Source organism: Pseudonaja textilis, chromosome 1, assembly GCF_049901715.1.
Source record: "Pseudonaja textilis isolate UNSWEBS1 chromosome 1, rPseTex1.2, whole genome shotgun sequence".
Lineage (NCBI taxonomy): Eukaryota > Metazoa > Chordata > Lepidosauria > Squamata > Elapidae > Pseudonaja > Pseudonaja textilis.
This window is the reverse complement of record NC_141990.1, coordinates 165,353,419-165,370,065: the sequence shown is the minus strand read 5'-3', so window position 1 is coordinate 165,370,065 and position 16,647 is coordinate 165,353,419. Positions and strand designations below refer to the sequence as shown.

At 37.7% G+C, this 16,647-nt stretch overlaps 1 protein-coding gene across 5 annotated transcripts in view; it reads left to right on the top strand.

The window, feature by feature from the left end:
- The window catches only part of PIKFYVE (phosphoinositide kinase, FYVE-type zinc finger containing), a 108,870-nt gene extending 92,497 nt beyond the window's left edge, over positions 1-16,373 (top strand). For all 5 annotated transcript variants that reach the window (XM_087919653.1, XM_087919652.1, XM_026707762.2 and 2 more), the window contains 7 exons: positions 2,100-2,159; positions 6,126-6,302; positions 6,500-6,603; positions 9,266-9,394; positions 11,484-11,745; positions 13,300-13,374; positions 13,580-16,373. In XM_087919653.1, the coding sequence (XP_087775779.1) occupies positions 2,100-2,159; positions 6,126-6,302; positions 6,500-6,603; positions 9,266-9,394; positions 11,484-11,745; positions 13,300-13,374; positions 13,580-13,695 (923 nt within the window). In that variant the 3' untranslated portion in view covers positions 13,696-16,373. The remainder of the gene's footprint in view (positions 1-2,099; positions 2,160-6,125; positions 6,303-6,499; positions 6,604-9,265; positions 9,395-11,483; positions 11,746-13,299; positions 13,375-13,579) is intronic.
- Positions 16,374-16,647: the final 274 nt, after the last annotated feature.

The following is a 16,647-nucleotide window of genomic DNA, read 5'->3' as shown; positions in this document are numbered from 1 at the left end:
ATATCATCAGTACTAGAAGGGAGTGGAGTTTGCTTTTATTTTCATATGCTAGTGGCTTACCATGTCAGTGTTGATCAATTGCCTCACAAACAGTGTTTTGATTGGTGCCAGGTCTCTACAGCCTCAGGCAGAGAAGGGTTATTCTACACCCCTCCCTCAAATGTTCTTTAAAATACAGAGTTTTCCAGCATTCCTTTAGGAACCTCCAACATGCAAACTGGATTCTCATCCTAAAATGAATCTCTTTAGCTGGAGCTTCAAAATTTTCTGTTTGCTGGGAAGATATGTAGTTAAAAATTAGTCTACATTTAGTGTTCATCTGACTTTGGGTTCCAACTTTAGGTGACATTTATGGCTGCTTATTTTGTTTCTACTACTAGTAAAGAAATGAGTGAGAAATCATATTTTTTATAATTATTCCTAAAGTGGTGTGTGTGTAAAAGGCAGCACTGATAATAACAGCACAAGAAGAGGCACTGAACACCTGATCGCAGAAGATTTACCACGCTAGATAGAAGCTAAGGGGTCAGTGTCTCTCAGCTGAATGGACTTTAACTCCCAGAATTCTCCAGCCAGCCATCAAGGAGTTTCCACAGAAGATTGTGGAGAATAATAAGAGCTAAGAATCTGTGGAAGTTCTGGATCCAGAAGGACAGGCAGGCATTAGATAATCAATCAGAAAGTCGTCTTGGCTAGGAAAGATTTTTGTGCCAATATTGGCACAAAATAACAAACTCTCTTGGTTTGTTAATTGTATTTCCATTTTAAGTGTTTATTTTTCGATGAAAATATCAGCCATTCTTTTATATATGCAGTGTAACATCTTTTTTATAGACTGTCATTTTCAAATCCACTTTCAGCTCAGTCTGTCTTGTCTGGTGAAACTTGTTCCTCTTCTATAACATCTTTTAAACTCTAACTATAGTGTTAGACACTCTTAAAAGTAACTGAATATTACTGATATCCGCTCCTCGCCCTCTTTCTTCGCTTGCCAGTCTTTACCACTCACTTAATTTTTGGTAAGTTGCTCTGTCCAGGGACTGTGTGACACACACACACACACACACACACACATACACACACACACACACCCATGCTGACAGTGAGAGCAATCAACCCATGGAACAGAAGTTGCCTTCAGGAGTTGTGGGAATTTCATCACTGGAGGCTTTCAAGAAGAGACTGGACTGTCATCAGTCAGAAATGGTGTAGGATCTCCTGCTTGGGCGGGGGTTGGACTAGATGACGTAAAAGCTCCATTTGTTTTTCTGTTAAAATAAAGAAAGGGGAGGAAACTGGAGCCCATACTGGCTGACCTGGTGTCAGGACAGCTGGGCCTCTCCCACCCCTTCAGACAGAGTCTACTTGACAGGTGGAAATTGGTCCGGCGAAGAAAAGCAGACTGGATTATTTTAAAATAGCTGAAATTCAGATATTTTTTCTCTTCCCAAATAAAGTTCGGCTGTTGTTTGGGGTGTTTCAGAACATCCGGCTGGACACAATCCTACTTCATCGCCTACTCTACACATAGGGACTATTCAGAGGGCTGAAAAAACTGATTTATGACTGGTCTTCGTACTTGCGACTGGTCCTCACATTTATGACCATCACAGCATTCTTAGCAACCGTGTCACTCATTTCACAACTGTGGTGCTTCACTTCACCATGGTGACAAGATAGGTCGTAAAATGGGGGTAAAACTCACTTTGAACAAACGTCTCACTTAAGCAACAGAAATTTTGGGCTCAGTTGTGGTCGTGAGTCAAGGACTGGCTGAGTTTTATTTCCCTATACAAGGACTATTCAGAGGGCTGGAAAAAGTGAATATAGCCACGCCCACAGAACCGGTAGTAAAAAAATTGAATCCCACCACTGCATAGTTACCTATCTGTCAGACTAGATAAAGCACTCTGTTCAGGAGTAAGGAAACCTGGGATCATTTTTCTGAGAATGTAAAGCATCTTTCTCCAAATTGCTGCCTTTTAGATGTGTTAAACTAAATTTCCAGAATTACAAACCAAGTCAAGGTATCGGGTTAAGAAAAATGGCCCTAAAAGATTGCGTACTTAGTCGACTTTTCTTGTTCATATTTTTTTCAGATGAAATAGAGGGAAGTGATGCACAAAAGAAGCAGCTTGGAAATCCACATGTTGAACTTCGTAAGTAGATAATAAAACAGTATATACTACAAAGTCCCTTGTAAATTATATAGTAACTATAAATTCACACTGTGATCTTGACCATGTGATATCAAGGTGAATTCAACAGACCCTTGAAATTGAGATGGAGCATATATATTTTTGTGCAGAGTAGGTCATTTTTCTGTAAGATGTCTTTAGTTCATTATGTCACTGCTATTTATTCTTATTGCCACAAGGAGTCAGAATACTTAGGTGTTTCATTTACTAACTTTGCTCAGGCTGTGTTGTTGAATACAATATTCCAGTATTCAGATCTTCCTTTCCTCTCTCCATTTTCATGAAATGTAGCCCATAAGTGATTTGAAATGTATGTAACACATTATATTAGACAATGTGGAACAGAAGTATGTAGGTGCTAGTATGCTAACAAGATAACTATGAACAAGTTACACCATCATCAAAACTCAGAATAGTAATTGAAGACCTTTTAAGGAAACAAAAAGTCCTTCTCTCCATGTGGATATGCATACTTGCACAAGACACTAAAAAGCAATCTCATAAAATTCATTTTACAGCCATTTCAGAAAATATTATAGATAGTCCGTAGTTAATATTCAGCAAGCTTTCGAAATAATGGTGGTGCTGAATAAATGGTACTTAAAACTGGTCTCATAAATTATGGCCATTGCAGTACTCCTGTGGTCTGGATGTTTGGATGCTTGTCAGCCCATCTACACTTATGATCACAGGGGCATTTCAGCTCCCTGTTAGGTACCTTACACAATGGCACTCCTCAGTGGCAGAGGCACTGAGACTAAAATATAGGCATGGGAACTTCAGAAGTCTCAGCCAATTGCTACCACACACCAATTGCTACCACACTTCAGATCTTGCTCCACCAGTGACACCTCAACCATGTATCACAGCCAGCCCTCACAGCACAAAGCCCACACATTCTGCAGGCCCAACCAGATCCACCCTGACATACTTCATAACCTTTTTTCCTAGCGTTAACGAGGTGTGCCCTGACTACTGGCTTGCCAGGCCTTATACCCAAGTCATTTGTGGTGTACTTCAGATAGCGTATAATTAGTGAATTCTCTTTTTGCAATGCTTCAGAAGGTTTCTGAGGCCTTCTGAAATTTCACAAGGAGGCTGCGCACAATTTGAAAAACAGCACTGTGCTATTTGAGAACCATTTGGAGAAAAGCTAAGAAGAAAACGAAGTCCTTCTCTCCTGCAGCCAACACAGATAAGCATATATTAACACCAGGCAAACCATCAGGCAGAAAAGAATACCCTAATCCAGGAACTACTAGGAGAAACTGTACCCCACCAACACAGGCAAGGCAAGCTATTGTATATAAGTAGGGAGCAAACCCCACACTCACTCACATGATTATATTTCCAAATCATTTCTAAAAAATGCAGTGGAGTAAGAAGAAAAGGAATGAGTACAAACAGTTCAGTTCTGCAAATACTGAGATTCCTTTTCATACTTTTTAATTGCAATTATAATAAATGACTATGTATTATATGACAAATAATACTTTCCCCCTTCCATACTTGGCCATTTTTTCATGAATAAAAGGAACCTCAGGTCTATAGCTCAATCACCAAAAACATCTTTTGCCTGAACAAAGTCCCAATTTCCATAATCTCCTGGAAAAAAAATTCTTCTGTAATCCTGGCAGGCCATAACTAATCCATTTTAGAGAATATCGGGTACATGCATCAGTAGACTGAGACAGTGTAAGACAACTTCCTAAAGTTCCTATGTTTTTTACATTTTGCAATCTTGTTTCTTCCTCTTTAAAAGTTTAGGCCTTGCTGCTGTGTAGTGCTAAAATAAATAACTTGTGGATGATGCTTTGCAGTCTTACTGGCAGTGTTCTGATTCTTAATTGTAACTCCAAGCCTGTATTCATTGTGTTACATTTTTTTGAACAACTAAAGGTAGTTCACTAGGTGCATTCTATATATTATACATTCTTCCATTCCTTAATAATATTTTATGCATGCTTCCCAATAATTGAATCATTTAATTTTCCCCCAACTATTCACAGCTTTGTGTTTCCTTTGACTGTAGGAATATGTAATCTGTATTAGTACCTAAAACAGTGTTTCTATTTAGCTTGATCTAACCTGCCCACAGCTGTTTTTCAAAACTGCTTTTATAAGGCACTGTAGATTCCAATGCCACCAAACTCTTTGTATAACCAGGGGTGTCAAACTCAATTTCATTGAGGGCCACATCTGGATTATGGTTGACTTTGGGGGCCGGGCTGTTCATAGCCAGGGCAGATGTGGCCAGCTACTACTCCCTCTACGCTCGCCCTCCTTAGACAGGTCGCGCGGGAAAGCAAAGTGTGTGGGTCAGAGAGAGAGAGAGAGAGAGAGAGAGGAGGAGGGCTCTCCAAACTCTCTTTGTGTGTGTTTGTATGAGAGAGAAAGAGTGATATTCAGCCAATCTTCTGGCAGCAGTGTGGGCGGCAGGAGCCACCTGAGCAGTGAGGTAGTGGGGGGTGGAGTACGAAGCAAGGCAGGGCGGTTGAGTGGAGCCCCCACCACACACCCCACCAACTTACTTGAGCGCCGTGCCAGCCAGGCACTGAAGCGCCGCAACTGCCGCTGCAAAGAGAGAGAGACAGAGAGTGGAGGGGGACTCTCCAAATTCTGTGTGTGTGTGTGTGTGTGTTTGTATGAGAGAGAGAGCCTACAATCCCTGCTTTAGTTGGAGCATTTAAGCTGCTGGCAGGGGCAGGGGAAGAGGGCAGGAACCGTTTTTCTCCTCGTCCTCCCCACTGAAGCAGTGGCAGCCACCTAATGATTGCCCCCTCCCCAATCACCAGTCAGCACCGCCTGACCTGCTCCCTGCCTGGCCAGGTGGCACAAAGCCTCACTGTTCTTCTCCTCCTTGTTCTCCCTTCCCAAGCAACAGCAGGCTCCGTGGGACAGGGTCTCATTCCTGTCCCAGCACAGCGAACTCTGGCGGGCTGGATGTGGGTGTGAAGGGCCTTGGCCCCACAGTGCTTGCTCAGTTGAAGACTCCATTCAGCCTCCAAACAGCAAGGCTGGCCCAGATAAGTGAGCAGCGCACCAGGGCCATGGGCGGCATTGGTTCCTACACCCAGCCAATTCTGATTCCACGGCCAGCCTTATTGTTTGGAGGCTGAATGGAGCCTTCAGCCGAGTGAGGAAGCACTGCAGAGCTGCCCCACCCGCCCCGCCCCACTGAGGGCCCTTCAGCCAGGTCAGCCAGGCCAAACTCTCACACACATACCCGCCACCCAGGGCAACCACATCCCTCTTCACTAACATTTCCAACTCCTTTTGCCACCGCCTTGTGCAGAGCAACTAAAGTAGTCTGTGGGACTACAGTAAAAAAAAATACTTCAGACTTTCCAACTTCTCCTTAAAAAAAAAAATCTCATGGGGTTGGAAGGTCTGAACTATTTTTTTTAACTGTAGTCCCACAAGCTACTTTAGTTGCTCTGCACGCGGCAACACATGGGCTTGTGCACATGCACGCATGCCGGGATGGCGTGGGCTGAGCCAAAGTGAGGCGGAACGGATCCTTACAGTTTCCAGTATGGCCATGTGGGTTGGATTTGGCCACATCATGGGCTGGATTTGGCCCACGGGCCTTAGTTTGACACCCCTGGTATAACAATGAGATAATCTTTAAAAAGAAGAGAGTGACTAGATTGAGATTTTGGGTATGTATTTAGGTTACCTGGAGTTTGAAATTTGATTATTTAAAAAAGGGAAAATATAGCTATGTATTTGTTTCTCTCTTTGTATACATACACTCACATACTGCAGATTGCTATTGCGCAGTTGAAATAAAAAAGTTCTGATGAAGAATATAGATCATCTCCCAGTCTGAGTTAGGAAAATAATGTAAGCATCTCATCTAGAAAATGGAGCTTCCTTTATTTAATTCATTAAAAAATAAAATATTTATTTTGTGTGTTTTTGCAGAATTCTCTGATGCTAATGCCAAGTTTTACTGCAGGATTTACTATGCGGGGGAGTTCCACAAAATGCGTGAAGTAATTCTTGGAAGTAGTGAAGAAGATTTTATCCATTCTCTCTCTCACTCACTGCCTTGGCAGGCAAGAGGAGGGAAATCAGGAGCTGCTTTTTACGTGACGGAAGGTAGCTAACTTCTCAATACCTGATGGACATGGGCTCTTCCTTGTTAAGGCATGTGAACTACGACTCTAGCTATCAGTAGCTAGAGGTAAAACTTGAATCAGAGAAATGGTGGTACCATTTTCACTGATGACGTTTGAAGGAATTGCATAGTTATGTCTTCGTAACTATGCAACAAATCAACATATTTTCTTCTTTAGATGACCGATTCATCTTGAAACAAATGCCTCGCCTGGAAGTCCAGTCCTTCCTCGACTTTGCCCCGCATTACTTCACATACATTACTAATGCAGTTCAACAAAAGGTAACATTTGTGTTACAAATAAACAGAAAAATGAATTGATGGACAAGATGGGCACCCAGATAACTAAAAAAAGTAAAATATTTAGCAATCTGGTTAATAGCAAGATACTATTAAAGAAAATTATTATCTTAAATTAATACAACAAATAAAGTTAGATATGGAAAAATCTACAGTAGTCGATGGTAGGAAGAATTGCTACAATAAAAATGAATATTTTACCAAAGCTATTATTTTTGTTTCAAACAATTCTGATAAAAATAGAAAAAAAGTTCTTTGAGGCTTTAAACAAATTGATTTTGAAGGGTTTTTTTGGCAAGAGAAAAAAGCAAGAATAAAACTGAAAATGCTACAAGAAGCTAAAAATAAGGGGGAATTTGGGTTACCCGATTGGGAACTATACCACCAGGCCTCAGTGCTTACATGGGTGAAAGAATAGATAAATTTGAGAAACAAAATAGTATTGATTTTAGAAGGACATGTTTTACAATTGCGGTGGCATGCATTTATGTGGTATGGGAATAATAAAATACATAGATATTTTCAAAGATATTATATTAGAAAAGCTTTGTTTTCAATATGGGAAAGAATTAAAGAGAAACATTACATGAAAATACTGATCTGGCTATCCACAATGGAAGCACTAATACATCCAAATGTTGTTGAACTGGGAAAAATCACAAGATATAAAGGTATCCTAAATGAACAAGGGGAATTAAAATCGAAACAAGAACTGGAAAATCAAGGAATTTTTTGGCTTGGTGGCCACTCATGCAAATACGTGGCCACCAAGCCAAATCAATTCCTTGATTTTCCAGTTCTTGTTTCAATTTTAATTCCTCTTCAGAACTAGACCAGATATTTTTAGGGACAGATAATAAATTAATAAAAAAATATAGCTACTTATTAAACTTTAAAATGGAAGAAGAACAAGTAAAAGGATAGTATGGTCTAAAATTTTTGGATACACTATAGAATTGGATAAATGGCAAAAACTTTAGAAAAGAAATTATAAATTGACAATGTCAACAGCCTATAAAGAAAACCTTTATAAAATGTTTTATAGGTGGCATTTGCCACCAGCAAGAATGGCAAAGATGTTTCAAACATCTCCCAAATGTTGGAAATGCAAACAGCTACCTGGTTCTTATTATCATACGTGGTGGACTTTTTCTATGGCAAAAAAATATTAGTTAAAAATAAAACAGTGGCTAGAAGGAATGATAAAACAACAAATAAACTTAAAACCAGAAATATTTTTGTTAGGTATTCTACATATTTAATTTTACATGTGATAACAGCAGCAAGAATTCTGTATGCATAAAGTTAGAAAAATGAAAATATACCTACAGATAAAAATGTAATTAAGAAAATATTAGAATGTGCTCAAATGGATAGATTAACTTTGAAGATTAAGGATAAGGAAAAAACAGAATACTTTTTAACTTGGGAACTATTTTATCAATGGTTTGAAAATAGAAGTAGAAGTTAGAAATTTAAAAATGAAGTATGTAATTAAATAATGAACGTTGAATAATTAGGATAAAGAAATATGATTAATAGACTTTGGAAGATAATGGTGACAAATGTGATGTTTATAAGGTTTGACATTAACATAATTATATGATAAAACTGAGAGACAGTACCAGACAGTACACTGCCATTGTGGATATGGACATTTTACATATAACAAAGGAAATTGCATCAATAATAATAATAATAATAATAATAATAATAATAATAATAGCAAAATCACGCAAACTGACCACAAAGATAGACATGATCGAGTTGCTAAATTAATCCACTCGTCATTATGAAAAAATACGCCCTACCTGTATCTGAAAAGCCATGGGAACATAAAGTAAAAAAAGCTGTCGAAAATGAGATGGTGAAGATCTTGTGGGACTTTTGAATACAGGCAATCACCATTTGGAACACAATACGCCAGATATCATAGTTGTTGAGGGCCGAAGTGTACAATTTTATTGATATCGCTGTACCAGGAGACACCAGAGTCAAAGAAAAAGAACTGGAAAAAAATCATGAAATATCACGACCTGGCCATCGAAACTACACAATTATGGATGAAAGATGTAACAGTGATACCCATTGTTATCGGGGTACTTGGTACCATGTCCAAGAACTTTACAAAACACATCAAGAGATTGCAGCTTCCTGCAATAACACCAGCGGAATTGCAAAAACAAAATGCACTACTTGGAACATTGCATATTTTAAGAAGATACTTGGTTGATACCTAAGACGCTGACAGCAACCTGTATCAACCATTAGCACCAGTCACTGGTATTTGTAATACATTTTTAAATGTTTAGTTGACTGAGTTTCTTGTTTAATGAATAAAAGAGACAATAAAAGGTCAGATTTGTGGAATATTTTATCCCTTGCCTTTAAAACCAAGAATGAAGCATCAGGATTAAATAGAAATATGGGACAGAAAGAAACAGCTTGTTTACTTATTTACTGACTTATCTTTGAATGACATCAACTGAGAGTGCTTTTTGAAAAAAGACATTGGTGACATTGTATAGTTCTTTGTATTTTTTTTAACTTGTGTCTATATTCTCTCTTACTAAATCTAGGTAAACATTTGCATTGGGGAGTAGAACCTTGAGCAACTGATGAATACATTAACACTTTGTTTCAGAAACCCACAGCTTTGGCCAAAATTCTTGGAGTTTATCGAATAGGCTATAAAAACTCTCAGAACAACACAGAAAAGAAGCTTGATCTGCTAGTCATGGAAAACCTCTTCTATGGCAGAAAAATGGCTCAGGTGAATAAGTGTTCTGTTACAGAAATGGAAAGTGTTGTCTTTCTTCTTGGTTGCTGTGTTTTTTCCCACCGAAAGATTTAATAAGACTATTGCTTTCAATAGCAATGTTATATTTGAGAATTTTGCGATATTGAGAATACCGGCAATGTTTTGCTCTGCATCTCCACCGGGAAATTTTGTTCCAGTTTAATTGTTTTAATGGGAAGTTTTGACGTGCCCTACCTTGATATAGTGTATTAAAAGTTTTATTAAAGTTGCTTATCTACTGCTTTTTGCATTGAATCATTAAGTGGTTTTTACAAGGGCAACATCACTTAGAATATATTAGGGTAATCCATTCTGGAGGTTACCAATGTATGAATCATTCTGGCCAAATTTTCTCTGACCAGGAAGGGGCAGAGTTGGGATACCATTCTAAGTTGACAGTCAGCATTCCTAGATATAAAGATCACCTGCTCCTCTAATGACAATGCGGGATTTGAGAATATTCCTAACTGCAACTGGGTTTCTGCAGAGGAATATGTCCTTCACTAAAGCAGACCATTTTCTTAATTTCTGGACTCAGGAACCACTTACCCTTAGTTCTTTTGTTAGGTTTTAGTTTTAGTTCTTCCAGTTCACTATTGCAGTTAAGGACAGATTGGCTTATGCAAGGCCTCACCTCAATCAGAGAAGTAACTCTTACTATGATTAGCATATCCTCCAAATCCTTTAATAACCACATCACATGGCTTCATGTAGACCTGAACAGCACTAGAAAGAGGATGATTCTTTGAGATTCCCCATAATAAGATTGCCAATACTGTTCACTGGAATCCCTCACATAGAGAGGAATAGAAATACTGACTGAAAGTGCCCTAAATCTATGGGATGTTCTGCAAGAATACCTTGAGAAGTGGTAGAATTGAGGTGTTATATTCTCTGCCCCACGTCAGAGAAGGTCAAAGTGACCAAAGCCTCTTCTGCCCTGTAACCAGGCTGGAATTCAAGGTAGAATAGATCTGAAAACTCAGTTTTCCCCAAATGGGCATGTAGTCAAGTTTACTGCTGCTGTATAAATTGAGCAACGTTTGTATTCCTTTGGGACAGAGAGTTTCTTTTCTTTTCAGGAAGGTTCATTCAGTTGCCCCTTTAAAGGCAGCAGCCATTATCCCTTCATGAAATGATGCATGCAGCAATCCATGGACAAAGGAAAACTTGATCAAATAAATCACTACAAGCATCTGGGTCCACATTTTTAGACTGAAAAAAGTGGAACTGATCTTATGAACTTGATCAAGCAGGCATTGAATACTTGGTTCCTGGCTGCCACCTGTAACAATCACAGTTCTATCCTTAAAATGTTCTGAAAATCTATCCTAGCAGAAGTGTGACTATTGAAAAGTAAAATTGACTGGAATAAACTGATCCCAGAATTATTTAGAACAGTTCTGTTGAATCACTACTTGAGGCTTCTGGTGAAAGCAGTGAAGCAATGAAATAAGCCCTTTTTGCTGCCTTCATTACCAAAGAGCAAGTAGGATTATGGGTACAATAGCACTTTCCCACATTGAAGCAGGGGTGTATCTGCTCCCTAATTATTGGTAATTGCAGAACACTGAAGGATGGACTGAACCAGTCTCCCCATTGCTGTGGGGGAAATACTGTAGATGCCAGGAATCTAATTTTTACCAAGAAATGTTCTGATCATTTTATCAGTGAAGACATAAACATAACCAGTACTGATTGTACTGATAATCTAACAGAGATTTAAATAAGCTCTAAATGAAGGATTTTGCGGTACCAGAAGTAGCCATGTGAGCTTTTAGTTTTTTTAGACAGTTGTTACAATTAGTACAATATTAAATCTAACATGAGTGGGAATTAGATTTATTTATTAAAATATTAAATTTACACACTGCTGTTCTCACGAAGTTATGCTTTTTAAAAATTTGCCAAGCTTATAAATTACAATGTCTGTAATATGTATAGTACAGATTTTTTAAAATCACACAAATTAGCCAGAAATTAGTTTTGCCTTTTGAATTTAGAATTCTGAAACAAAAAGCTTCATCTGTTAAATTAATATATTGTTTCTTTTTACTATTAGGTTTTTGACCTGAAAGGATCTCTGCGAAATAGAAATGTGAAAACAGATACAGGAAAAGAAAGTTGTGATGTGGTTCTGCTGGATGAAAATTTGTTGAAGTTGGTGCGTGATAATCCCTTGTATATCCGTTCTCACTCCAAGGCTGTGTTGAAGGCTTCCATCCACAGCGATTCTTACTTCCTCTCCAGCCACCTCATCATTGATTATTCTCTTCTCGTAGGCAGGGATGATACTACTAATGAACTTGTTGTTGGAATTATTGGTATGTTACCTTTGTCTGCAAATTACCAAGATGTGATTGTCCATAAACAGTTGATTTACATAAGGCGTATTATTTGGATTGGCTGATACTCTGCTTAGATCAGTTGTGGCCTATAACTTGACTATCTCTATTACATCAAAAAGTGTTACAAGGAAAGTGATGGAGTGAAAAATAATTCTCTAGATGTTATGTTGTAAACCAGTCTTGACAATACTTCAGTCAAATATAGGTAATCCTTGACTCACAACTGAAATGGAGCCTGCACATGACACAGAAGTCATGATGGCTGTTAAGTGAAATGCCCACATGATCACCTCCCGACACACATCCCCATCCTGCTTTTCCTAATACAGTCATTAAACAAGTAAATCATGAAGCAGAGCGTGAATTGCCTCAGGCCCTGAAATAAGTCCTGGAAGGTCTAGCACAGGCCCTGCCCTAGGCCTCTCGAGGCCATCCTCAATTCCTGAGGCATCCTTTGCTCTTTATTCCACCCCTTGAGGTCCCCAGAGGCCTTGGTCCTGCTTCCCATCCCACCAGACCCTCCCACACACACCCTCACTCCATGACACCTATTCTGGACTTGTCTTTCAAAGATCTCTGGAGCTCCGGAGATTGGGTTAGTGAAGCAAAGAAAGCCGCTCTGTTGCTGGATCATGTGGCACAATCCCAGAAGTGGCTGCCATTTTCCAAGTGGCCATAATTCAATGCAGATGTCCCAAAAGTGGCCACTTCTGGGATCATGACACCTAGTGCAACAGAGCAACCTGTCCTTCCCTAACCCAAGCTCTGCAGCTCCCGAGATCTTTGAAAGGTAAGTGAGGAAGAGAGTATGGGGCCTGGTGGGATATGAAGCAGGCCCAAGGCCTATGGGGACCCAGGGGGAGTGTCACTGTAGGGTTGCTGCACTCAGCTGTAAGGGCAAACAACCTTGGGGGTGTTGCAGTGGCCATAAGTTTGGGACTGAGATGTCAGTAGCTTTGGGGGAGGGGGGTGCTAGGTGATTGTAGTTAGATTATAGCAATGTACTCAAGATCTAGCTTAATAATATACATTTTGATAGTTTGTTTCATTTAACTCAAAACACATATTTCTTCAGTTAACATTTGTTAAATCCTTCAAATTCTGGTTCTGTATATCAAATTCCTTAGAGCCCACTCTTTACAAAAAAAAGGTAGGCGTTAAATATCTGAATCCTCAATATAGAACCCTGAGGAACAGTCTCCTTGTGGTGGCTATGTTGTAAAATGGAAGTCTTAGTCTTTCAGGGTTGGGTTCATCTTTGTTGTCCATTGAAAAACATGTTTTATTTTAATGAAGGGCAGAAGAATGCACTGGAGAAAACTTCTCTGAGTATCCCTTGAGTATAATGAATTGTTACTGTATAAAATGTATAGTTTAAGTATAATTTATACTTTAAAAGGCATTTTGGCAAACTACTAGAATTTGATTGCAATCTCATAACGCCTAGGAAAAGACAATAAATGTATCCTATTTTACCAAAGTGTTCTTTGTGTAATTACCTAATGCTATGTACTTTTTTAAAAACATTAGATTACATTCGCACATTTACTTGGGATAAAAAACTTGAAATGGTGGTGAAGTCAACAGGGATCTTAGGAGGACAAGGTAGGTCCAAAAGGTTTTTGTAATCAATATTGATAGCATTTTCCGCCTTTCCCAGCTGCCAAATGCTAGATATTTTAAAGTATTCTTTATTATAACATTTTCAAGGATCTTTTGCATACTGACATAATGGTTTACCATGTTAAGCTACTGAGATTATGAAATATGTGCTAATGTCTAATGTCTTTTTCTTCATTTGCATTATTAGGTAAAATGCCAACTGTGGTGTCTCCAGAATTGTACCGTACTAGATTTTGTGAAGCAATGGATAAGTACTTTTTAATGGTGCCAGATCATTGGACAGGCCTGGGCCTGAATTGCTAAGATAAAGTGGTGCAATGGAATGATTTCTTCTGATTTAAAAAGGATATAACAGAAGCCTGTCTTTCTACATTGCCATCCACAGCTTGCCTCTGATAACAACTCCTCAAGGGTCTTCTGCAACAGCCTTCACAGCTAGGCTTTCTTGCCATGTGAATTTGTCCTTGAGATGTCATCACTGCAGTGGAAGAAACATTCAGTTCTCTGAATCAGAATGTCACTTTCACAAAACCTGAAGTAGACAAGTCTGGGACCAAGGGGGAGCTTGCCAGAAATTACATGACCTTGTATTGATGCACTGAATAACTAGTGGCTTTTGTGAACAATCGAAACAATGGTCTTAATAATAGGGGGCATGCTGTCCTCACTGATTGCAGATCTGATACTGTTGTCTTTAATCATAAGGAAACAAGTCAGCCTGTTAATAGTGCTGCCCTTGTGATAGGGGTTTATTTTGTGTTATTGTATATTGTGTGATTTGTTATGCACTGGATTTATTTTGCAACTTTCCTTTGAGCAGTATTTTGATTATTTTAATCATTTCATACATCCCATAAGGTCATTTGAAGCCCCCCTTTTTAAAAATGTTGTACAGTTTTTGTGTGGTCTGATATTTTATCGGAGGGCTACTTCTCTTTTTGAATTCTAATTTAGACTTCAAACAAATTTCAGAAAAGTTCAGGTTCAAATATTTATGTATCCCAAAGGTAAATTTTCTCAAATGGAACCTCCGTGGTTGAGTGTCAAACGGTCTCAAACCACTAGGTGTTACTTTAAAATATGCCTTTAACTCTATTGCATTGTCTCTTTTTGTCACAGCAAAATATTGGGATGTTTTTGATCAGATTTTGTTTTAATTCAGTAACCAATAGCTACCTGATAAAAACATTATCCTAGTTTCATTTTAGCACCATTTGAGGAATGTACTATTGATGTTGCTGTGCTGCACATACTCAGGTTGTATTAATAAATTAGGCTGTTAAATCAGTAGTTCCTTTGGCACCACAAAACATTTGCAGTTGCTCTGAACAAGAAAGGATGCAGGGTGGGTGGCAAATTAGATTTCATGGTAAAGATTTGGGTACTTTTACAAATTGAGATTAAGCACTTTTTTAGTATTTTTTTTGTAAATACAAAATGTTTACTACATTAAAACAGATGTGCCATTAAGGAGATAAGATTTGTATCCTTACTGATTGTCTATCTTTTGGGTTGAATCCAAGTAGTTGGTTGAGTTGAGGTAGGTTTTCCTTTTTGATTATGCTTCTAGTTGCAGCCAGGAGCCTTAAACCTACACTGTTTAACATAGCCTAGAGAAAGTTACAGCATTCCAAGAAGTCATTACATTCTAGCTTAGAGACAGTTGATGATGCATGTGTGGACTAGGTTGTAGATTGGATTTTTCATAGGGAAGTTCAAATCTTAAATCTGCTTTTGTGGCTAGTCTTGTTTAAATGAATGTCTGAAATAGTAAAGATTTTTATATGAAACCAGATAATAATTTGAATAAATTAATGTTTATAACCAAGTTTTTATTCTGCTTATATTCATTTTATTTATTTATTTATTTATTTAGAACTTTTGAGCAAAAGTCATTAGCTTTGATATCGATGAAAAAACACATTCCTTAATTATTCATTACTTAAACAGCAGTGTTAGTATTTAGGTGGTACAAAGTAATTTGAAACAAATGTTTTGCCTGACCTTAAAAAACAAATATAGTATGAAGTGACTGTCTTTTGCTAATTATCCAGAGGCTGGAATATTTGTATGCAGTTGTGAGTAATGAATATGCATATTAATATACAAGTAGCAACTGAAAATATTATATTCCAATGCTAATGTATCTTCCTTGCCACAATTGAAGCACAGAGATATACACCATACACATACATTTGCCCTATTACATAGTATATCCAGCTGATGTAACTTCTAACAAAAGTTAATGGTGATTGGAGTTCTGTATCATAGAAAAATATTCAGGAGCACCTTAGCTAGAAAGCAAAGCAGGTTTTTTATTTTTGTAATGAATTCTGTTGAAGATTGTTCATAATATTTCAAATTCTGTTAATAATGTCTTCTTTACATTTGAAAAAAATAATAAATGCCATTCATTTTTATCAGAAATTTGTGTGGTAGGCCCCCCAAATCTTGATACGTTATTTAATTTATGACTTAATTATGATTTAATTAAGGTGAGGTGTTGACATAGTATTCTGGAAGCAAATATTTTAAACAGTATTCAAGTTGTGCTCACTCTGATGTGTTCCTTTTAATTTTGATGTGTATATATTTGTTGTGTCTTTTGTGTCTAATTAAGTCTACAGTTGTGGGAAAGATATACTTTATTAACAATTCTGTAAGCAATGGTAAGAACGGGTTATGTGCATATCACACAACAATAGGTGGTCCATATTGCTGCAACCTGGGTATTGGTATGGGCATTAATACACTCCCAAAAAGTATCTGTTACAATTAGGGAAAATAATTGAATCAAAATGTTAAAAATTATCATGTTAACCATTAAATATTTTCAGATTATTTAATGTATATAATGTGCATATTTTTATCTTAGTTGAGATGTGTTTTTTATGACTCTGATATGTTAAGCTATTTAAATACATTTTCTCCATTTACAAAATTATGTATATAGAGAGTAACAATAAAATAATCAAAATATTGTCTATTGTGCTCATCTGGTTTATTTCATCCTTGCCTCAAAATACTAATGTTGGCATTGTAACATGAGAAGATTGATTTGAATCATTTATGTACTAAAGTTATGGATAGAGATATTGCATAAATTTGTTTGCTATATCTTGCTATACAGGGGTGCAAATAGACAACTACCCGCTTCACCAGCTCCAAATGTCTTAACAAAATTTCAACTCAAATGTATAATACATATTTGGAAATAAGTAAGAAAGGGGAGGCACAGACTGTATTTAACAATAT